General features: G+C 34.6%; 1 protein-coding gene across 1 annotated transcript in view; it reads left to right on the forward strand.

Moving 5' to 3' along the window:
* LOC145670624 (O-acyltransferase like protein-like) overlaps positions 1–24657 on the forward strand; it is a 430615-nt gene extending 405958 nt beyond the window's left edge. The window contains exon 4 of the mRNA XM_081739416.1: positions 22772–24657. Coding sequence (XP_081595542.1) covers positions 22772–22941 — 170 coding nt within the window. The 3' untranslated portion in view covers positions 22942–24657. The remainder of the gene's footprint in view (positions 1–22771) is intronic.
* The last annotated feature ends 343 nt before the right edge of the window (positions 24658–25000 follow it).

Genomic DNA, 25000 nt, shown 5'->3' on the forward strand with positions numbered 1-25000 from the left:
CATTAACATACTAAGATTAAAAAAGACACGATGCTATATAATTGAAGTGCTTTTAGCAATATAGTGCTATGCCACATTAAAAAAAAATGAGACTTCACTACTTTTTGGATCCTTGGATATCTTATGATCCGTTGCTCTTGACAAGTATTTCAAAAATCCTTGTAAAACAAGAATTTTTAGAAATGATGCAAAAAAAATGCATCAAAAGATTGCGATCTTTGGCGAATAATTAGTTTTTGGATCAGGAGACACAAAATTTCTGAACGGCCCCTAAATCGAGTTTTCGTATTTTCTACAGAATAAGTACATCATACTGAGTTAAGTGATAGTTTGGGTTTGGCTACACTACATGTAGTTCTATAGATAGAAGGCCTAAAGGAAAATTTTTTGATAGAAATATATTAGACGTTTGATCCAATAAGCGAGACACTAGTGTTTATTTATATTCATAACTAACGTTGTGGACTATGATACTGTTGTTTGGAAGTTCACCTGGTATTCTGGGATGCTTGTCATGGTTGCAATAGTAGGATACGGTTTGAAATTCTTGAAATAAGTAAAGGCAATGAAAGATGTTGTGATGGTCCCAAAAGTAAAAGGATACTAGAAAGTAAGTCATTGTTTATTATACTTATATACCACAACAATAGTGAGAGTTGGATCAAAACTATAAACAAGAAGCTGTTAAGAGCACATGCCGCGACATCCTTTGCTGTGCATTTTATTCATTGGAAGTAAGTCTACTAGTGCTGCTGATAGCTTTGAACAGGAAAGAAAGGATTGGAAGTAGGGAAACATTTGAATCCCATCCCCTCAGGATCTGCAATTCAATGAAACTCTAATAATAAAAATCCATAACATACTCTACTAATCACATAAATTTTAAAACGCCCTGTTCGTATAGGATGCAAACTTAAATCGAAGCGGCGTTATAAAAGCGCGATTTCAAGTGGATCATAACTATGTTACAAAAGTTATTTCAAATGGGTCAGCCGTTTTCCCGATCCTGAAAACAATAGATTCGATACTTGTGTCGGTTATTGTGATATTTTATTTTCCACCTTTCTCACTTACCGTGCGGATGAGGATTGGGAGAACGTGGTCTTGAACGGTATTGGACATGCCAACATTCATCTCAGTGATTTCGAAAACTATGAATGAGTACCACAGGATTCTAAAATGGATGTATTTTTGGATATAGGGCACATAATAGTTCCTAAGTCTTGCCCCAAGCCTTTAAATTTAATTTTCCCATGTTTCGGCAGCCTATAAGTCCGAAATGGCGGGTTTTTGCAACCAGGTTGGTTTATATATATATATTTGTCTTATCTTTGTGTTAGGAATCATCTCCCAAACGTTGTGTTGATTTGAAAGACCAATATATATATATATATATATATATATATATATATATAGAGAGAGAGAGAGAGAGAGAGAGAGAAGTACGAGCAACGTCTTCGACGTTGCCCTTATTGTAAATCCCCGACCCAGTTGACATGGTCGTTTTTACCTGAACTTAGGCTTAAGTGTTATCGGAATTGGCAACTAACAGCTTAGCGGCGCAAAAACTATAGGTTTGACAGTAATCTTGATCATCTTAGATGTTTTATTTAATCCTCCTTCTCACATCCATCCTGACGATTGGGACTGAATTTGTTCTTTTACTATATCTGTGTGTGTGAATATTTATCTCAGCGACTCATAAAGCTATGAAATCGACACTAATATCGATCATTTTTAAACGTTTTCGTCTTCCTTAACCACGTAGGCGCGATAGGGTTGTTGGGGCTGATCTTGGACTTGGAAAGGACACTGGAATTGTCACCAAATGACTTAGCTACCCTGATAACTATTGATTCGACATTAATATCGGTTGTTTTCAGTTATTTTATGCTACTCTTCCACCTTCCATGGGTGTTGATAGAGACTAGTGACACGATTCACCTCAGCAACCCCAAAAGTTATGGGCTAGACAATAATATCAGTCATTTTAGATCATTTTTATGTCACCTCTTCTACTTCCTCTCTTTTTGAGATTGTAAATATGAATATGTGGATCAAGTTTAGTTGAAAATACTACAGGCGTTCCAGAGTTATGCTGGAACATACATACACACATATATATATACACACATTAGGGTGGTCCTTAATTTTTGATTTCCTAATTTCTTTGGACTCACCCCCTAAAATGGTTCCATATGGGACAAAAATTAAGGAAGGAGAAAAATTAACTTCATTGAATAATATTAAATGGTGCCCCAAGCGACTTAAAATTTTGAATCCGATTACAGTACATAATATATGGGAAAATCTAGAATAAAATCTTGTAATTTAGAAACGGCTTAAGGAAACGCAAAAATACCCTGGATAATGGAACTAGAGGAAGAAACACATCTAATGTTTTATAGTATTGCCACAGCGCCATCTTGAAGTCCGCCATCTTGGATTCAGATCAAAATTTTTAAAGACGAAGAGTCATGTGACATATTGTTTTGAGGTGGCGTTTCACCAGAAACACAAATCTGACACTATTTTAAAGATAGCCTTAGTCGTCTAAGAATTATTACCTGTGAAAATATTTCTCTTTGTCACAAGTAATAACTCTTACACAACTAAATGTAAAGACATGAGTTTGGCTCGAAAATTCACAAGATGGATATGCGCGGCTTCATTAGAAAGAGGAACGCAAAAGAGAAATGCACTTCTGAAAATGAATTGTATGAATTTTACACCAAAATACACGGAGGTAAGCATTTCAAGAAATGAAGAGGTAAACCCAGTTGAGTATGTAAGATAAAATGTAAATATGTGCCTGTGTGCGCTCGGACCCTGCAAGAGATGTAAAAGGGGAAAAACTAATTTTAAAACTCCAAGACAGGTTGCTGCTCTTGATCGATACAAGTCCACTGATAGAACGAGAATACATATTCTGACAGCGACGGGAGAAACATTAGGCCATAATGTAAAGGAACCAGTGATAAATATGCATCGATGCTGAGAGAAAATCCGTAGCGAAGTCGCATAAGACCACAAAAACAATTTCGGAGTGCATCAAGTGCGTTAGTTGTGCAATGAGACGGAAAACTACTGCCGAATTTGACTGGTAGAGAGACTATCGACTTGTTATCAATATTTATTACAGGAGATGGTCATGAGAGGCTAATTGGTGTTCTCAGTTTGTCATCATGAAGAGGAGAACGAACATATTATTTCTACTACAGTTCATTAGCTTGAAGAATGGAACTTGGTAAAGTTCGTGCAGGCAGTTTGTTGTCACACTATTCCCTGCAATATGTGTCATGTGAACGGTGCTTTTATTCTGCTAGAGCAGATGCTCCAAAATGATCTTCTATACCTTCCTTGTAGACACTATATTTATGAATTGGTTTTAAAATGTGTATTTGACAAGTGTTGTGTTTCGTATGCATCTGGACCGGACGTTCCCCTATTTAAGCATTTTCAGAACGATTGGTCTAAAATAGATTGTACTAACTTTATTCCAGAATTGATGATGATAATGACGTAAGGAACAACATTTCAGATGTAACAAATGAAGTATTGAATTTTGATATCAAACTTGTAGAAGCAGGACACCGCAGAGAAGATTACAGTAAATTTTTAGAACTGACAATCTTGGATGTCATACCACCTTGAAGAGTTTTCTTTCGTTTGCCTGGAACAATTCACCATGCAAGGTAGATGGGAAAAGCAATATACTGTTTAAAAATATTTCTCTTTCGCCAACATTTTCTTTTAACGAAGCAAATAGAAACGGGTCTTCGGAAAGCATGAATTTTTCTGATACGACTATATGTCTAAGCTTGATTTAAATGTGATCAAGTATCCCATTCATCATTACAAGACCTGCAATTTTTGAAAGCTTTGTACAGTTATAGGTAAATAGATAATGAATTATCTGAAGTGGATCTTTCTAAATTTTCTCGGCATCTCTGGTACTTGAAGGAGGAATACGTAGCATTGGACTTTTTTGATGATGAAGTTAACATAGTGGAAAAACAAAAATTGGTTGAAAGAATTAAAGCTATAAGGAGAAACCATGAAGCAGCAAAGAGGCTTGACGCAAGGATAATACCATAAAAATTCTTGCGAAAAGAGAAATCAGTGATTTTGATACAACAAACAATTTTTTCTCGTGGGATTTAAAATACCCAAAGGGTTTCTTGAGTGTGATCCGATTTCATGGTCAGATAACAATGACTATCTTCAAGGAAAGAAAATAGTTAAATTCATCTCCGTAATAAACGATGCAGCAGAGAGGGGAGTGAAACTAACAGAAGATTACAACATCGTTTTTAGGAAAAATGAGTATCAGAAACAGTTTATTTTGCACATAGTGAATTCTCAAAATCTTTTCCTAGATGTGACAAAAGTGAACTGTGTAGTATATAAGATTGAAACCCTATTGAAAACTTACCCCAAAGCTACAGTACTACATAAATCAGGGATATTTCAATTTCTTCCATGTTATATTTTTTTTCTTTTTCCTCATAATGGTCTATGAATCATCTTGATGGAAAAACTCATTGGTAGTTCATGGGGAAACAAAGATTTAACTTTCTCTAGCAGTTTGTTTCCAGTTTATGTAAAAGACTTCCAAAATTCTTACAAATCTGTCGTCCATAACTACAATAAAATAATATTACATCGAAGCATTTCGTTTTTCACACGTAGTAACTCTTACAAGATTATTGGTAGCTTGAAAATAATACGAGATTTGTGTTTCTGGGAAAACGCCATCTCAAAATAATATGTAACATGACCCTCTTCCTATTTGAAATTTTTGACGTGAATTCAAGATGGCGAACTTCAAGATGGCCGCCATAATAATGCTAAACAAAATTAGGTTGATCATTTCCTCTAGTTCCGTTATCCAAGATATCTTTCCATTCCTTTAAGCCGTTTGTAAATTACAAGAGTTTATTCCAGCTTTTCCCCTTATACTATGTATTGTAAACGCATTCAAAATTTTAGGTCGTTTGGGGCACCATTTAAAATCATTCAATGGATCTAATTTTTCTCCTGGCTTTATTTTATCCCATATGGAACCATTTTAGGGGGTGAGTCCAAGGAAATTCCTAAATTTATTTTTCCCCATATAAATAAGGACCACCCTAATACACATACATATATTTTATATACCTGTATCTAGATTTATATAATATATTTACCTGACATTGCTGGCATATATGGCCCTAAACCTGTCGTGTATAATGGATGACAATCTTTGGCTAGTACACCATCCGTGGAAGAGGGAAGCGTCCTACCGACATTTGTCTGGTGTTGGTGAAGAAAAAACACAATAAAACCGCTGTTACACTTTTTCAACCGAGTATCATCACTGGGAATCGAACCCAATACCTCTCACACTACAGGCGAGAGTTTTAGCGCGACTGCGCTATGCGAGGTAACACATCCCCGTTAATAACATCTCAGAAAGTTGATCGATAATGTCGAGAAAAACGCAAATGGGGTGCAAAATGTTTCATTTTTAAAATATGTATAACGATTACTTAGTAATTTTTTTTTACGTGATCTTATAACAATAGTTGAATCTTCGTTTAATAAAAAATTCAAAGTTTTGTAAAAGAAGTTTCATATCTCATTTTACCCTAATCCTTTTTCAAAAACTAATAGACATTAATAACAACATAACAATGGTTATTCCTTAGGTGGTTTGACAAACGATGCCAGTTTTGTAGGTGGCCCTTGTTTTAAATTTTTGTAGATCTGGTCACCCTCATCTATGTAAATAAAAGTGACTATGTGAATAATAATAACTCTTGAACCAGCGATCCGATCTACATCGAATTTTCAATATAGATGAGGTTTCAGTCTGAAGTAGTTTTATCATTTCACTTTGACAGTGCAACTTAGGGGAGGGGGGAAATATATATAAATAATAGAAAATAACTTATATCAGTGTCGAATCCATAGTTTTCAGGGTAACAGATGAATAGTGACACTTCCAATGCCTTTTAAATCCAAATTCAGACCTGAGCTCCCTCGTGGCTAAGCGTTTAGCGTGCGCGCCTTTGGCGTGGGAGACCCGGGTTCGATTCCCGGCGGGAGCTCATGTGATTCGCATTCCACGTTAATCAGTAGGTCCACGTCTCATATAGCCTCGCTACTGAAAGGGACGCTAAACTAAAATCAACTCAACTCAACCAAATTCAGACCTGCAACCTGGAGGAGGGGAGGACGGACTATATAAAAATGATCGAAAATGTCCGAAATCAGAAAACGTTTCAACAGTAAAATGTGACTGACTAACGGAACATATTACTAATCTTCCTTATTTTAACCCAGCGAAGCGTGTAATTGACGCTAGTACACAATAAATAAATAAATACTCTATTCTAGGAGGATAAATGAACACTATTTACTGCATTACATTGAAAACTAACAACATAGGGCTCTATGCAGATTCGTTTCTAGCGCTGTATTAAGAGCTTGACTAATGCGTGACTAACTTCTGTATTTAGTAACACGATAGTGAAGATAACAACGATCTGCATCGAAAAAGGCAGCCACTACTTTCCCGCTCGGTTGTCCAAACATGTTAGTAGAAATCAAGATAAAAAAAAAAAAACTATTCTTTCTTATATTGACTTCCTCTGTTGTATCTGACAACCCTATATACTAATATATATCCCATCAATTATATAGGACAAAACAGATCAAAAGCTAATCCGTGGCTAAGCGGTTAGCGTACGCGCCTGTGGCGTGGGAGACCCGGGTTCGATTCCCCGGCCGGAGCTCCTGTGGTTCGGATTCCACGTTAATCAGTAGTTCCACGTCTCATATAGCCTCGTTGCTGAAAGGGACGTTAAACTGAACAACAATAACAACTAAACAGATTATACTTTTTGTCACCTCATATTGCAGAGAGTCAGGTAGTCTGCTGGCACTTATTGCGTCCACTGCTAACTAAAACAACTAAAGGGGCAACGATGGCTCAGTGGTAAAGCGTTCACTTCTGGCGCGTGGACTCTCTGGTAGGGTTGCCAATCGTCCGGTATTTTATCGGACATTTCGTTTTTTTTACTTCCTTGTCCGGTGTCCGATATAACCTCAAAAACCAGACATAAATGTCCGGTAATCTTTCCTTTTACTAGTCTTATTCTCTATTCTATTCAGATTATTTTAATTTCGTGGAAAGTAGACTAAGTTGAATCTGGTTTCTAAAATGAACCACATTTGACAACCGGCTGATCACGGCCATAGCGCATTTCCGTTTCACGACGAATTTGTTGTTCCTTCGCAGTGATGTTATCGTCATGTTATCATGGCGACTCAACCAAAAATGGAATAAGTAAGTTTAATAAATGCTTCAAAAGTAACGATTCGAACCCCGAATCGCACAATTTTATGTGAAGTAACCATTTTCAATTTAATCACATTTTTGACGAGGCTGATGTTACAATCTTAAGAGTCTTCACCCCGGCGAAATTAAAATACCGCTAATTTTACAGTAATTATGTGATATCTTCAAATAGATAAAAGATAATTGAAATATGGAAAGGGAGCGCCCTAGACAATATTATTTTGCGTGATGTACCGTTATCACAAGTCACTTAGTGCCTTTCCGTTTTCAGCTGTTTAGAAACGCGAAAATAAATGCCGATTTTCAAAATGGCTCGAAATCGAAAGCAGATAAGTGAGTCGTGATAACGGTTTCTCATGTAAAATAATGTACACACCGAAACAATACGTCGAGAAAATTCATTTTGTTTTTGGACATCCAGCACCATCTAATAGTACTGTGTACAATTAGTTTTCTGTATTCCATCGTTGCCGCATATTTGTAAGTGATGAAATTTGTAGAAGTCATCCATCCGTTGTTGCTAGTACCAATGCAATGTGTGAAACGATTAAGAGAGATTGGCATGTGACATACCGTGAGATTTAGGAATACTTGATCTTGACACGAAATCAGTACATACAATTTTGAATGGTTAGTTGAACGTACGGTAATTTTCAAGCTGTTGAATCCCACACAACTTGACCGAAGCTCAAAATCAGGTTCGTATCAATTGATGTAAAGAAATGCTCAAAATATTCAACCGACGTAAGTCAAATTTAGTGTGCAACATTTGTTACGGAGGACAAAACTTGGATCAATTCATACGAGCCCGAAAGTAAACAGCAACCCACTGTTTAGGTGTTTCAAAGAGAACCGAAAGGAACAGAAGTTATTCGTTCTAGGAGTGCTGCCAATCAAGTTATTATTATTAAGGACTGTAAATGTTGAATGGTATACACCAATTTGTTGGCAGGAAGTCGACAATGAATTGTGTAAAACAACCTAAAGTGTTGCACCATTCTTCACCACTATCGAATTAGTAACTCATTATTAGGGCTGTTCCTAATTCCGGAATTCCGGAATTTTTCGGAACGGAAATTCCAATTCCGGAATCGGAACACAGTTTCAAGACGTTCCGGAATTTTGGAATTTCGAAACGTTCCGGAATTTTGAAACGTTCCGGAATTCCGGAACATTCCGGAATTTCGAAACGTTCTGGAATTTCGGAACATTCCGGAATTTCGAAACGTTCCAGAATTTCGGAACATTTCGGAATTTCGAAACATTCCGGATCTTATTATTGAAAAAATAATTTCTGCTGTTACCCCGAACTGAGAGGTGTGCGCAAAGCTTAGCTTTGAAACTGGATATTGATTCCGCTGTGCTGAAGGAAGGAGTTTTGGTCCACGGCAACTGGTTTGTTTCATTCTCTAGATCCGTTCACTGTGAACGATTGCGCATAAGATTTGGAACTTTGTCTGGTTATCCATAAAGTCTCAATCATAAGTGATTCAGTGTAAATTCCGTGATTTTGTTTGTTGCAGAAATCGGAAAACAGAAATTCGAGCTAGTTCTTCCCTTTAGTTTGGTTTATTTTCCAAGAAACACCTTTTTTATAAACCATTTTGTGTATTCTTTTTTAAATGAATACCGACTGTACCTTTTCCATTTATACGAGGCAACCCTAACAAGAAATTGAACTGCATATCTTTTGATGAATGGCCATTGTTAAGTATAAGTACCTGAAGGAGGGGCAGAGAATCATTTAAAAGAAAATACGATTTTCAGTAATTAAAGGGATACGATAGTCTGAAATATTTGAAAAAAAATTTTGATCAGTATTTCCGGTTTCCCCACACCCCTGCTTACTGGGAGGGAAGTAGAAATTATTTGTCAATAATCTAAAGAGGAACATGATTCCCAACCCACCGATGTCCGTGCTTTGTTGCTAGATTTTTTTTTCTTGATAGTTGGTTGATGGCTTGGCATTTTAATTTGTGATAATCTGCAATAGTGCACAGAATATTATTTTGCTAAGTCAGGTGTTTCCGTTTTGTGAACAAATAGATCATTTCGTTGACTAAAGCTTGATGTGCATATGTAACATGACGTGAACACTATAGTTTTCGTGGCATTTCAATATGCCATAGCGTAGCATACGCTATGAAGCAGTGTCCTTTTGGAAATAAGACGCTTTTGTATTAAACAATCTGAAATAATACCCTACAAGGGATAAAAGCGAATTTAATGACGTACCCAAAGCACCGAATTTATCGCGCCAAAATCAAAGCTTGGCTTGTGAGCTTGTTACTTGCAAATATAGATAGTAAAAATATATTTTAATTACGGAAAAAGAAAAATCAAAATGGCATGGCGAAAAATCAAAATAAGAGAAAAATCTCCTTAACTTTTATTAATGAATAAAGTAGAGATAATATGGGAAAAGAAAGCACTGAGGTCATGGATCGTCTCATCAGGACTAACTATAACGAACTATTCAAAAGTTACATATAAAGCTGTACGGCCAGGACTCTGCCTTTCTACATCTTTACACCTACGCCTCTCGCGCGACAGTTTTATTTTTATTTTTAGCCTTAGTTGCCTAAAAATAAAACTAAATTCAAATTTAGTCATTCAAGTTTAAACTCAACCAGTCGAAGTTTTTTCATAACACCACAAAATTCTAGTAATTTGTAATGACAGTTTAATACTATGATGTTATAGCTGGTAGGCAGATATTATTGTGATACCGTTTAGTATCTTACATAATTTGTTACAAAATAGTGTTTAATATTCTTTTATCTTCAGATATATAAATGTACAATTATTATGCTGCTGCCCGTGTTATGTAAAAATATGCATTATTGATGTTGCATGAACTTTTTGGAAACTAGAATCAGTATTTCATATTTCAGGTTCAAATCACGCAAAGCTAAAATTAATAATGCATCGTTTGTATTGTATTTAGTATACTGCATGCTGTAAACAGCAAAAAATTTCTTAGAACAAGGGATTACTGTTTAATGTTTTTTGTAACTTCTATAATCATGATGCTACTGCTGTTTTTTTAAATGAAAGCTTTATCAAGCATTATTTGCATAACTTGTCAAAATGTACAACGAGAGTAAATCGAATAGAGGTGCAAACTTTACATAATATATTATAATTATTCACATGTACGCGCTACTCTTTTCTTGTCCTGCGACACTTATTTGAATAACTAACTATAAATAAAGGTGTCTATCAGTTAAATACTAAGCAATGGAACCTACGTATGAAGATTAGTTCTAACTCTACTAATCAAAATTTTATTCAAGGTAATAAATGAATTGTGTGAGTGAAAAACATTTAAAATTGGTTTGTTGGGAAATTGTATTAATCACCAATATATTATCAATGTTGTGAAATTCTGATGTAAAAGCATGTTACTTTCTTTAAACAATTACATTGATACAAGCCAACAGAATATGTACATTTTCATACAAAGCTGCAATATGAAGGGTAGTTATGCATTCAGATGAAAGGGTCTGCACCAATGACTAACTAACAACAAGAAAGGTAAATGTTCAATTAGTATACCCGAAATTGTGAGTAGCGATGGTAAAAGTTAAAAATGAAAGAAATTATTTCGTAAATGTTAATATTCACATTAAAAGTATTAGCCCAATGTTCATATTTCGCTCTTACGAAATAATTAATTTGTATCAAAAACTATTCGTACTTCGCGTAAATTGATCTTTACAAAAATTGATGTCTTACTTTCCTTGAGTAGAAAAGTTGGCGAAAACTTTCTTTCTCCTGATTTCTCAAATAAAGCAGATAAAAAAGATCAATGAGATAAAAGAAGTTTGTTAAGCTAAAAGTCCCTAAAGCCCATTTTATGCGATGCAATTTTCTATGCAATCTTGCATGCTAAGAGTCATGCGTTCAAATTATTTCGTGTAATAAAAATTAGAATTCAACTTTCCATAGTAAATTGCACGTATTTCACCTTGTTCGGAGATAGAACATATGCAATCTACCATGGAAAGTTGAATTCTAATTTTTATTACAGGAAATAATTTGAATGCATGTCTCCTAATTTTGCATACATAATTGCCTTGTCTAATATCGTCTAAAGTATACTTTCCCCTAATTTTTACAAAAATCCTCTGGGCATTTATATGAAAATTGACATTTAATACATGCTCTTATAATATTTTATCCACATCATTGTTCTCTAACAGTATTATTTTGTAGCACAGAAATTTTGCTTTTTCTTTCAATAGTAATTTACATTTACATTTTTGTTGCATTATTTGATGACGTCTCAGGTAGCATCAGTTATACCATTTCAGGGTTTCAGTTGTCAAAATTTTCACAATTATGTATTACTCATATGTACTCCTTGTACTTTAGATTAAAAGTTCATTAATATAATTCCAAATGACATGACTACAAATGTTTCGTGTGCTCTTGTATTGTTTGCTTAATAGTAAAACAAATATTTTGGAATTAAAATGCCAAACATGTAAATTGTTTCCTTGTTGGTACTTCAAAATACAAAATGGCAATGATTGAAAAAAAATGTAAAAGATAAAGATAAAATGCTGTACTTTATTCCAATAATTGTAAATACCAGAATGCATAACTGTTTAAGACATGTTGCTACTATATTCCATAGATACCAAAGTGAAAACGAGAAAGTATTTGCGAGTAAATTTGTGGGATTAAAGCCTTGTAACAATGTTTGAGAACCATTGCCTCAGAACTGTTTCGAACTTTTATATTCAAACTTCGAACTAATATTAATATTACGATTCCAGAATCAACAGTGAGCTTCAAAATTTCAGTCTTGAAAACAGTTCCGAATTTCATACTTTTGAGCATTCCACAATTCCAAACTTTTGGAATGTTACGGAATTTGCGGAACATTCCGGAATTTCGAAACGTTCCGGAATTTCGGAACATTCCGGAACTTCGAAACGTTCCAGGATTTTCGAAACATTCCGGAATTCCGAAACGTTCCGGAATTTCGGAACATTCCGGAATTTTTGAAACGTTCCGGAATTCCGAAATTCCGGGATTCCGGAACATTCCGGAATTAGATGAATTCCGAATTCCGGAATACGAAATCGAATTCCGAACACCCCTACTCATTATCCGTACTTACCTAATGACTTGTATTATGTTCCCATACACGAAAAGTAAGATGCATGGTTAGCGATTTTTGTAGCCTGAAGTAGCTGTTGACGCATTCTGAACAGCGTTTCTAGAGTCAAAGTGGAAAAACTGCTTTCAAAATTGATTTAGGGATACACAAAAGTGTATCGATCTTAAAGGTTAATACTATGAAAAACATTAAAACTATTTCCAGAATTTCATATGTCCTTTTTAATACTGATTGCAGAAACTTTTCCAGCAACAATCGTATCAGCCATTTTCACAATTGAAATGCACCACGTGACTACGACAGAGATACCAGACAGTGTTTTATTTGACCAAGAACTTGTTACGCAAACTTACAGATAGGTCTACATATTTCTGGGCATCAGTACCTATGGCCTTAACCTCTTCACGACGTCCCTCAGCTAGCGAAAGGGGAAAGAAAGAATCGGATACCATCCCGGCATTTTGCTGGTATAAATGAGTATCCAGGAAAATCCTCACTCAGAGGGGTGGCCTGGAAAAGCTGTTATACCTTTTCAACCAAATGTCCCACATTGGGAATCGAACCTGGATTGTTCCCACCGAAGACGTTACAGGGGGCCACATACACCTTGAGGCACAGGACTTCTTGGACACCCTGTAGGCCTCACACAACAGAGGAGTTCATCATAGAACATTATCATTGGACGTTATAGTCATGATATGTTTCCACCAAAATCTTCAAAAAGAAAACCCATGGTCCTGGCAGTATTGATAGCACACGATCACTTGGCCAACAGTTCCTAAGAAAATTGTCCGCGTTTTAGATGATTATTGGCTTTTAGCTGGTGGGCTACCTACAACATATAAGAATGGAATTTTAAATCCTGCGTAATTATTGACCGATGCAGCCACAGAGATGTCCAGTGGCATCGAACAGAACATTGTGGGTTTCTGATGACAGCAGCTCGAACAACATTTGTAAATGGATGTTTTAAACTTTGAAACAAGTTTGAAAGAAAGAAAGAAAGAAAGAAAGAAACTGGTAGACAGTAAAAAGTATTTCGTACTAGCAGTCTCAATTTCGTCCAGTAGATGTCACCAGCTTGAGGATCTTTCTGCCATCTGTGAGCAAGATGTGAAAGCTCTACTACCTTTGTTTAATAGAAAATAGGATACGGATAATTGCAGTTAAAGTCATTGTTACCCGTTAAGGCTTAACACTTACAGTGCTGACCTCTTGGTGGCAAACCATCCCAAGAATGCTGGCCATTTTTGCTACATTAAAAAAATAATAATAATATCTTAAAACCTGTAATTGTGAAATACATGTATCATATACACTGTTGAAAAGTTTCAATCTTCCTTTTTATTTTAATATATAATACGTTACATTATAAGGAAATGCTTTCCTTGGAAATCTCATCATAAATGTGATGAAATGTAGTAAAAATAAAAAGGTGACAAAGTAGATGACATTGGAAATGAAAACGCATATGTAAAGTTATGCTTACAGAACGAGTATAAACATTTGCCCACCATACAGTGACAGAATGAGAAGCTATGATATAAAAACATTACTCAGGACTGCTAGCTCCGCAAACGTACGGTAAATGACCGTTGAAATAAATTTTGAAACGGACTCCATACATTTACATGATCCGCATTTTAGAGAAGATCGGGCACTCCGTGTTTATACGTGATTATCACTGTAAATGCTTAATGAACTGATTCCATAAACAAACTAGAGATTATTGCAAAAAAAAAAAATAATAATAAAATAATAAAATAAAAAAAAAATAAATAAATAAAAATAAAAAATTCGCTTCGTGTGAAGTAACAGAGGGAAGGGATTAACGTTACAATATTGTAAGCAGTGTCAAACTTAGGTTTGATGGAGCCCTAAGCTATTGAAAGGGATCGTTTATATGTCAAGCTTTATGATCCCTCTATACGTTAAACTTTGTTTTTCAGCGACAAAATGTCGCCGTTTCTTAGGTTTGAATATATACTATATGATAATTTATGGATCTAATGAATATCTAAATGGAAACAAGGACCCATTACAAGCAGGACTTTGAAACGGAGGCTTCATTATAAGCGTGGCTGGATAACAGGGGCCTCACGACAAGTGAGCCTGAAAAATAGTCCTATTACTTGCTTCATAAGAGCTTAGTTCATGGTTCATAACAATACAAAGCACCATTGTTGGATGTGCCTTATTGTTTTATCTTATTTGCTTTCTCTAGTTATATGGAAATTACCTTACAATCATTTTTGTTTAAAACTTTGGGCCCCCAAGCGAGTGGGGCTCTAAGCTATAACTTGTTTTGCTTATACTAAATCTGGCACTGATTGTAAGTCCCATTTGCGTGATTCTAATAAAAATGCTACATAGACATCTTTATCAATGAATTAAAAGTAGATATAAATCATGGTGAAACAAATACTTTTTTTGAAATTTAAATATTTTGATCGTTATTCTCAAATCCGTGCCGCTGTGTAACTATTGATCAGTGATGCCAACCTAAAACATTATAAAATCCCATCTCGACATGAAATTTCCATTTTGCTCTTGAATTTCCCATATTATGATAATTACAAAATTAAAACTTAAAAAAATGAAAAATGAAACTATTGTGTGTCACACATTTTCTTCAATATATGAGTAAACGACCCATAAATATCGATCTTCTGCGTTTACCAAGTAGTTGACTTAGAACTTTTTTTTTTTTTTAATTGAAAGAGATAATTGAAAATGTTGTCCGAAAGAAGTACATTTTATCGTTAGGATTCAGTATTTACATTACTCCTTAGTGTCATTATATTGTAATGAACGAAAGGATACTACACTGCAATTGATACTTGTCCTTTCTGACAGCTTTCTTCGCGCACGTGGTGCTCAATGCTATGTTGCTAGCCTTTGCGTTGGGTATTGAAACACAAAATCATTCACTGCTTTATGGGGCTCCAATCTTAGTAGTTATTTGAAAACACAATCTAGTAACTTACCAGTAGCGTAGCTAGGATTTTAAAAGGGGGTTCAGCAAAGGATCCACTAATATTTTGAAGGATCCACTGTCAACTACTCCATCTCTTTTTTCCTCTGTTCATATAATGTACAGAGGAAACATGTTAAGCGCCCAGGTTGGCAACGGTTACGCACCGACCGCAGCGCCAGGCTGTTGGTGGTGATATGCTCCTCTGTACCATCTTAAGAACACTAGAGCGACAGAGTGCAATGAACTGAGCAGTGATGGTTTAACATGGCGAACCTCTCTGATTTCTAAAGAGAGTAAATGGTTTGTGTTCGGTTATGTGATGCTAGCATGATTAAAATTGCTATTATTATGTTTTTTTTTGACGGGGGTTGTTTTAAAGCCTCCCCATACTCCTGCCGTTGCCAATTGCTTTTGGACTTACTATAGGGCAGTCACAACTTTGCCTTTATTTTCTCTCTTTTATTTTTATTTCAGTTTATCTCTCTCTTCTGTTCGGTTTTGGTTCCTCAGCAAGTTGAAAATGAAATGATGTCCCACGGTTACGCCGGCTAGGTTAAAGGAGACAATGAAGATGAGAAATGAGTGAAAATGGTGGAATGAAGAAAGTAGGAGGAAACGGGAGAATCCCGAGGAAACCCACGCATGCGATGTTTGTCCACCACAAAGTTCACTTTGCGGGAGCAGGGTTTGAACCCGAGACCCCATGCACCATCCTCAGCAGGTTGAGGTGAGGCATATTTTTCTAGCATGGTATCTAATACTTTAAACCATGCCCTTTAATATACACTTTTTTTATTCATTCTTTATTATATTATATTATTTTTTATAGAAACAGATAAGAGAACAATACAATTCACACATAAGATAAAGTTTCTCTTTTCCATTTGTCATTCATTAAAATTTTAATCGGTTGCACTATTTTGGGTTGCTTCCTCTACCGCCACCTGAAAGTAAACTGAAAAGATTATATGAAAGTAAAATAGAGATACGTTGCGAAGGAAATATTGGTTTGTACAAGTTACTTTTGAGTTTTTCCTGGTTTTTATTATTTTATATTATTATTATTATTATTATTATTATTATTATTATTATTATTATTATTATTATTATTATTATTATTATTATTATTATTATTATTATTATTTGCTTCTTGAGGTCGCAGCAAACATTCACATTTAAGACACAAATAACAATACGACACTAACACTGACACTAAACACAAAACAAAAGAAGCGTCATTTCTGTTCCAGGAATTGTTTTATTATTATTTGTGGACAGAATTATGTATATTGGTGTTTTCTTTTTTTAATGTAGTTTGTGTCCTGCTCTCTCCTTCTTTTCTTTTCAATTCTTCTATTCCTCGTATTTCTCACTATAAGCTTTGTTAGTTCTTGGAATTTCTGTAGCTTTATTCTATTCTGTCTGATGTTTTTCCATGTATCCTATTTGAGTTCATCTCTGATATTTATTATATCTTCCCTTGTTATGAAGCACACACAAGTCCATGTTACATTTTCGGGTGTCTAGGAAATTCCACAGATACATGTCTCATCTACTTCTATTGTGTTCCTGTATAAATGTGACTTGAATCATGGCCAGAAAATGTCTCCATGATCTCCTTATTTATATTTATCATATTTTTAATTATTTCTATCGTTAGTATGTATTCTTTTAGTTTTTGTCCTTTACTTGAGTTTTTCCATTCCTGTTGCTATTTCCTTTCCATAATTTTATCTAACTCTGTTTCGTTATTTGGAATTTGTTCTAATATTTCTAAAATTTTTGTCGTTTCGTTATTTTTCGTCCATATTTTGTAAGCCTGTCTTAGTACCAGGAAATGTATGGGTTCTTCCTGAGTCAATACCTGAAGAGCCTCTGTTAACATGGTTTTTATTACATCCAGAGTTCCTATAAGTACTACCTCTCTTTCTTGTAGTTTGTCTTAGTTTTATATTCATAAGAAGTGCGTGACACTGACACAATAGCTAAGTACTGGCATGGTCCCTGTTTTGTTATAAGTTTGCAATAACTACCTAGAGATTTGGTAGTCCCTTCTTTTGATTGTAAGTAATTTGTGTGCTACCTTTTTGCTTTTGTTCGTAATCTCCTCTATATGTCTTTCATAGTTTAATTTTTCATGTATCCATACTCTCAGGTACTTAAATTCTTTAACTCTATCCTTTTGTTGGATTTTTCTGTCGAATTGTATACTTTGTTTTTGTTGCAGAAAGAATTAAGTTATTTGCTGAACACCATTTCTGTAGCTTTTCTAATATTATGTTTCCCTTTTTTTTCTACTACGTGTTTTGAGGATGCCGACAACACTATCGCTATGTCATCAGTATATCCAACCACTCTTTCTGTTACTTCAAGTCGATTGAGACGTTTCAGACATGGATCTATTACAATATCCCATAATGTTGGACCAGTTATGGATTCTTGTGGGCATCCTTTCGTATTATGCGTAGTTATATTTTTATTTGCTGCTATATCTGTTACGTTCCTATCAGTTCAGTAATCCATCATCAATTCAAAGAAGGACTTTGGTAGCCCCATTTCTTTAAATTGCTTGAATAATGAGGCCATCATAGGCTATCGATGGCCCCACTTATATCTGTGTATATTAGGTCTATTACCTGATATTTCTCGATCTTACCCTTTTCAATTAGTTCCAATAGTTTCCTTGTTACAGTCTTAGTACTTCTTCCTTTACGAAAACCACGTTGTAGTCTATAATTTTTTGCATTTGTTTAACTTTTGTACGATTACTGTTTCGAAAAGTTTGCAAATTGTATTTAAGAGGCAAGATGGTCTGTATGCTCTTGGATCATCATTCATTTTGTCATCATTCTTTTTGATTATGACTCAGTTTTCTTTCTTCCCGTTTTAAGGTGCCCTCCTCTGTTTTAGATGCAAGTTGCACAGTATCGATAAGTATGAGGCCCATTTTTCCATATGATTCTTGTACGTGGGTTAGTCAGAAAGTTAGTTGCACTCCTTCGTAAATATTTTCGGTCAAAGACTATTTTGGTGAAACTGTGTGGCAACTCTGCAGACATGTGGCTATATTGTCTGACGTAGCGGCTTTTACGACGCAGTGGACGTGTTCTGATAATAATTAGTCGTAAACATGTCTCAACGGCTGCAAGTGACGTCCAAATTGGAAATACGTGTAGTGATTCGCTTTTTGTGGGCGAAAAGGTGTAACTGCACTGAAATTTATCGGCAGTTGCGTGAAGTGTATGGTGAAAATACATTATCACGTCAAGCTGTCGCGAAGTGGTGCAACATGTTTGAGAACGGAAGTACAAATACTGAAGATGTTGAGCTAGAGGGAAGCCGGCCGCGACCAACTGCAACAAATCCGAAAATCTTTGCTCCCGTGAATGAATGCATTCTTGCAAAGAGACACATAAAAATAGACGAAATTTCAAAACGACGATACCACTCGCATGACGGGGGGAAAGCTGCAGCCCAAAACTGGTTATCGGGCATTGGAAGGGATTTCTTTGCAGAAGGCATAGAGAGAAAAACTTGTACTACGCCTCGACAAATGTTTAAATAACGGAGGATATTACGTTGAAAAACAGATTGTGAATGGAACTTTACGATACAAATGAACTTATTGTAAAATTTCTATCCTGTTTTATTTTCCTAAGCAGTGTAATTAACTTTTTGATTGACTCTCGCATATTTCTTATTTTAGTTCGTACGGTCTTGTGGCTTTCTTCTTTTCCAGAATTTTTATATACATTATTATCTCTTCGTTTGTAGTTTTTTTTTATTTGTTCATCATTTCTCGCTGGTATTTTCATTTGATTTCGTGTCTGTCTGTGACCATCGTTGTCTTTTGTTGAGTCGTCAGTCGGTAAGAGCTTTGTCATGAAATAATTTGCTGTATTTTCCCAACCGTTGGTGTACTCTCCATTGTCCATTTTAAGGGTAGAAAGTATTTTTCGCTTATTAAATTTGTTACTAATTATTTTATAGGGTTCACCCCAGATGTCTAGATTTATGTTTTCCTTTAAAAATACTTTTCAACTTTTTAAAATTTTGTTTCTTTTAGTTTATCTTGATATTTGTTTTTTGTTTGTCTATATTTTTCTAGTCTTTTTTGTTTGAGTTCTGCTTTGTATAATTTCTCTGCTTTTCTTTTTTTCGTGTTTAGATTTTACAACTCTCCCATTCAAAATAATAATAATAATAACATGTTAATAATAATAATAATAATAAAAATAATAATAATAATAATAATAATAATAATAATAATCTCTTTGTCATGTGATTTTTTTTCAGTTAAACTTTTAATATCGTTTATTATTTCGTCTTCTATTTTTACTGACAAATCATCTACATCATCATCATCATTTATATTCGTTAGGTTTATGTTTCTCCAAAATCTTTCCCAATTTATTCTTTTGGTGTTGTAGATTAGTGTGTTTCTTTATGCTTTCATATTTTCGTTCCCATTTTTACCGTCAATCTTGAATATAATAACATTGTGCTCACTTAGTGTGACCGTATCTAAAACCCGCCTGTTGCACATTCTGTTAATGTTACGCCTATATTCGATTCCTCACCTTACGTGTTTCTAAATGTTGGCGAATGTCCTTCTTCATTTATAACCATTAGCTCATTTTCCGTGATCATTCCGTCTAACTTTTCTCCCTTTTTCATCCATAATCCTGTTATTTCAGGATTACGTTAACATCTTTATTGCAAACAACAGAATGCGCTTTCGTTAAAGAGTTGTCGTATAGAGTAGTATACGGACGTAAGTCACTGTTAGCCGTTAAGATGTTAATGAATTGACTTCAGTATCTATTTATCACGGTTGATGATAACCGCTGTAATTGTCTATTGCAAACAATATCCATTAATATGTTAAGAGGCCTCATCACTGCGAAATTAAAATACCGCTAATTTTAGAGTAATTATGTGATATCTTCAAACAGAATAAATATAATCGAAAAGTGGAACAAGACCTCCCTAGACAATATTATTTTGCGTGAGATACTGTTATCAAGACTCACTTATCTGCTTTCGATTTACAGCCATTTAGAAAATCGGCATTTATTTTCGCGTTTCTAAATAACTGCAAACGCAAAGCTACTAGGTCAGTCGTGATAACGCTACCTCATGCAAAATAACGTCGTCTAGAGCGGTCTTGTTTCACTTTTCGATTATCTTTTATCTGTTTGAAGATATCACATAATTACTGTAAAATTAGCGGTATTTTAATTTCGCAGTGATAAGGACTCTTAACGGCTAACAGTGACTTACGATCGCCTGTTACTCCACACGATAACGGAAGCGAATTCTGTTGTTTGCAATAGATAATTGGAACGGTTACCATCAACCGAGTTAGTTAGATACTGAAGTCATTCCGTTAACATTTTCATTGGTAAGGATGACTTTAACGGTAGTTATTCCTACCCCATTCGTTACTATTGAAGCAAAGGCATTAGAAGTTACACATCACGCCGCACAGTGGTCAGAAACTTGGAAAATGCGTACAAAAATAGTTTATTCCGAAAGAATGGAAGTTGATGGACGTATCTCTATCGTTTTATACGTAATTGTCCTTGCTATATCAATTGCAAGTACTGCAAAAGTGATTCGAAGAACCCCTACTGCAATAAGTGCATTTATATATACACACAGAGTGGTCCAAAAGTGTGGAAACCTTCGCATAAATGTCAAATACTGAAAAATATAACCAAATGAATAATGTAGGTGAGGAGAAATTGGGGAGGATACAGAACAATGAAAGCCGCCATCTTGAAATCCACCATCGTGAATCATACATGCAGTTTATAAATTGAAAACATAACATGTTGACGCCTTATGTGAATTGAACATCGATAGCCAGTACGAAGTTATGACAGGTGTTAATATGCATTCATGAAGCGATTACAAGTTCAATGTGCTCTCCTGTTATTGTATGTGCAACTAATAAAAAGACAATGTAAAACAAATGTGTGTTTGACCTTAGGATACAAAATTAAAGTTCGCGGTTTTGTACTCTCACCATCTTCGAAGAAAAACACTAATACTTACTGGAATGTAATTTAGTTCACGATTACGTTGTTTCGGTAAGATTAAAATATTCATTATAGAATCTTCTTATACACTACATCACTGACGTGTAATACACAACAGCTCCATACGACTAATAGTTTATCACTGCAATATGTATGAGGCTTTCACTACAACTTTGATTCAGGAATGAAGGGCGATCCAAATTACGTACAAGACAATATGCCTTTTCCTTTTATAAGGCTCAGATAGCGGATCTCGATTGAACATTACTCATCACGCATTTCCAGTTAGATGGGTCTGAGTCCTTTAGCTGCACTTGGCTGCAGCTACTTCCAATGCTCAACCTTTGTACTACTTATGGTCAACTCAATAAATCTTATTTTGCAGTTAAGCAAGGGTAAGCTTAGACTGCAGATCTACTAATATCAGCATATATGTAACTTTTCAGTAACACTAACAAAGCTATCATATAAATGATATGTCAATGGATAACAAATAAAACCCTTCACTAAACACACAGTATTTGAGTTCAATGTAATATCCGACCACTTTCATCGACCTCAGAAACGATATAAATGGTTAAAATATATAATTTAGTTCGTTTTTTTTTTTACTGATTTTTCGACATTTTTATTTGTTCATGTTTACATGCATTTTGGGGACAGCGAAAATATTCCTTTGTCCTGAAACTCCGGATTTGGAAGAAGGAGACATACTTATAATCAAATGTCAATACCGATTTCATAGGCGGCGTAGTTGAGAAAATCGATTTTTGATCGCGTTTTCCCAGTTTCCGGCCACTATGCGCCGTTCGATGGTAGTAAAAAGCATGCAGTGGTTGACATTTACTGGACGAAACTGAAACTTCTAGTGCGTGATCCTTTCACTTCGTATCATAATTTATTTAAAACTAGCATAATACTCGTTCTTCGCACGGGGAAAGTACATTTCATTTGATATACACGGCTGAATTTTGATTTAAACTGCATCGGAAGTGTCGCTGTTTATCTAAGCGATCCCGAAAACTATTTATTCGACACTTATATCAGGAACTTTCGATCATTTTAAAATATTTCCCTCTACTTCCCTCTAAGTTGCACCGTCAAAGTGATACGATAAAAGCCGTCCCGTCCCAGGGTTGGACCTCATCTATGTTGAAAATTTGATCGAGATCGTTCAAATATGTATAACAGTGGTGAAACATTATATAATTGATTTCGCTTTAAAAGGAAGATAATTGTAATGAAATACTGTTGTATCTTTTTATTTCTTTCAGAATCAAACAAAAGGAAACAGAAGACCGAAAATAACTTAGACAATAGAGAATCCGAGAAGCAGGAGTCAAAAAACAGTGGTGCTGATGAACAAGTGAACCATCCTTTACAGAATGCAAATATTATGAATGGCATATGTAACGGAGAACTCGGGAAACGAACAATAGCATAACTGTGATAGAGCACCAAGTGACTGTCTCTACATATTAAAATCTGTACATAGTGTGTTTTTTCTTTGTAAATAAGGAGTGTTCAAAAAATTGTATTTTTGTTAGTGAATGTGTGTGTGTGAGAGATGATTGCACGATTTCCTCTGTGTGTGTGTATAGATTGTAGAAATGTTACGAATGTTGACAGTATGGTATTAACAAATTTTAGAATATATGTATATGTGTAAGTTAGTAAAATAATATTGTACATTATAAACTTAAATTTGAATTTTATGCAACGAGAACATGATATTTACTTATATATATAATTGATAGCGATTTTCTACTGAAATTAGGAGCAAAATTCTTTTGAGTTATGCACATAATTATGACCAATAATATTAATAATAAAGTGAACTATTTCGTTTCAGTTGTTCAAATTATGAATGTATGAATGGAATTAAACACAAAATAACTGTTATTTCGTCACTAGGAATTTGCTTCATTTTACAAAAGTCGATTCTTTGGAAAAAGAAACTTAGACCAAATCCTTTTGTTCATATGGGTTGAAGACATGCTATCATATCGTGTGAGTTACTATGACTATGATTACGCTGGAAGTTTATTGTTTCAACTTTACTATGTTGAGAACATAAAATGGAACTAACAGTGTTATAGGTATGATATATGCACACTATAAGCTGAAGATAATTCGAAACTTGAAAAACAATATTGTGATTTATTAATGATGTTAACTTGTTGTATATGTACGATGTTGTATGTATTTGATTTTTTAACAAAATGGAAAATAAATAAATAAATAAATAGAGTATTTACTACAGTAACTCAATCTGAATCGATGCTACGGTTTTAACTTCATGGTGTCTAAAATCTTCATACGATTTCAAAATGTTATAGCTGAATACAGCTAGTGGTATTAGATTGAAACACTAACAGAAGGAAAGAGACAATCTTCAGATTCATATACATACATATTACGCAGTGGCATATTCTGGTTTGATAGCATGGGCTGTCACTGATTGTATTATTATTACTATCAACAGTAATAATAATAATATACAAAATATACGTAACAATGAACAAATAGTGGTTGGTATTTTTGGTTGATTCCACAGCCTTCACTAATTTTAATTTAACCTGTTGTGCAAGTTCGCTTTCATCTTCCATCGAAATTTCCAGTGTAGATTCCAGTGTGACAGTTACCATGGCAATTAAATGATGACATCAAAGTTAGCTCCAATCATCGCGTTTTTTCTTTTCGGTTGTAATTACTTACTCAGGGATAAACTATAGCATCAGTTAGTCTCTCTGTGGTTCTTCCGAAATCAATTCCATTTCTTCCGGAAATTCGATCTTTTTACTCTTAGTGAAGGATTAGCTAATTTGGAACGAATTGTATTTTAACTTTGAAAATGGGTACAGAGGAGTCAAATGAAAAACGTGAAATTTTGAAGCGGTATCAAGAAGTTTGGAAACCCCTACAATATACAAAGATCATGAAGATAAGCTTCAGAACAAATGTTAATATTAATCTTAAAAAATAAATAATAATTTTAAAGTAGCATTTCGTATCCATTGTAAAGATAACACATTGTTTAAAAATTTGAGAATGATAAAAAGATATGATGTTTGATATTTGGAATATTTTTTGGTGTACAATATATGTTTAGTGTTGTACTTTTTTCACCCATTTAAAATAAAAAATAATGTTTAGAGAAGTGTTGTTATTTTCTTTAAAATGTAGATAATTGTTAACTCCGAAATCAATGAAAGATCGAATGAACAACAACTTTGTCTTAATGTGAACCATGTTCCACCTATCTGACACAATTCACTATACACTTATCCAAACCCTCTAAATGTTTTAACAAAAGAGACACTGACCAAAGCTTAAAACTTTACTTTATTTTAAATTATAATTTGTAACTGTTTCGGATATCTAGCATATCCTTCTTCAGACACGATCGAAATTAATGAAAATACAGACATATATATAAATGTTGTTATAACAGAGTTTATTATAACAGATAAATGAGAGTTAAAACAATTAATCCAAAGCCA

Source organism: Thermobia domestica, chromosome 14, assembly GCF_964235325.1.
Source record: "Thermobia domestica chromosome 14, izTheDome1.hap1.1, whole genome shotgun sequence".
Lineage (NCBI taxonomy): Eukaryota > Metazoa > Arthropoda > Insecta > Zygentoma > Lepismatidae > Thermobia > Thermobia domestica.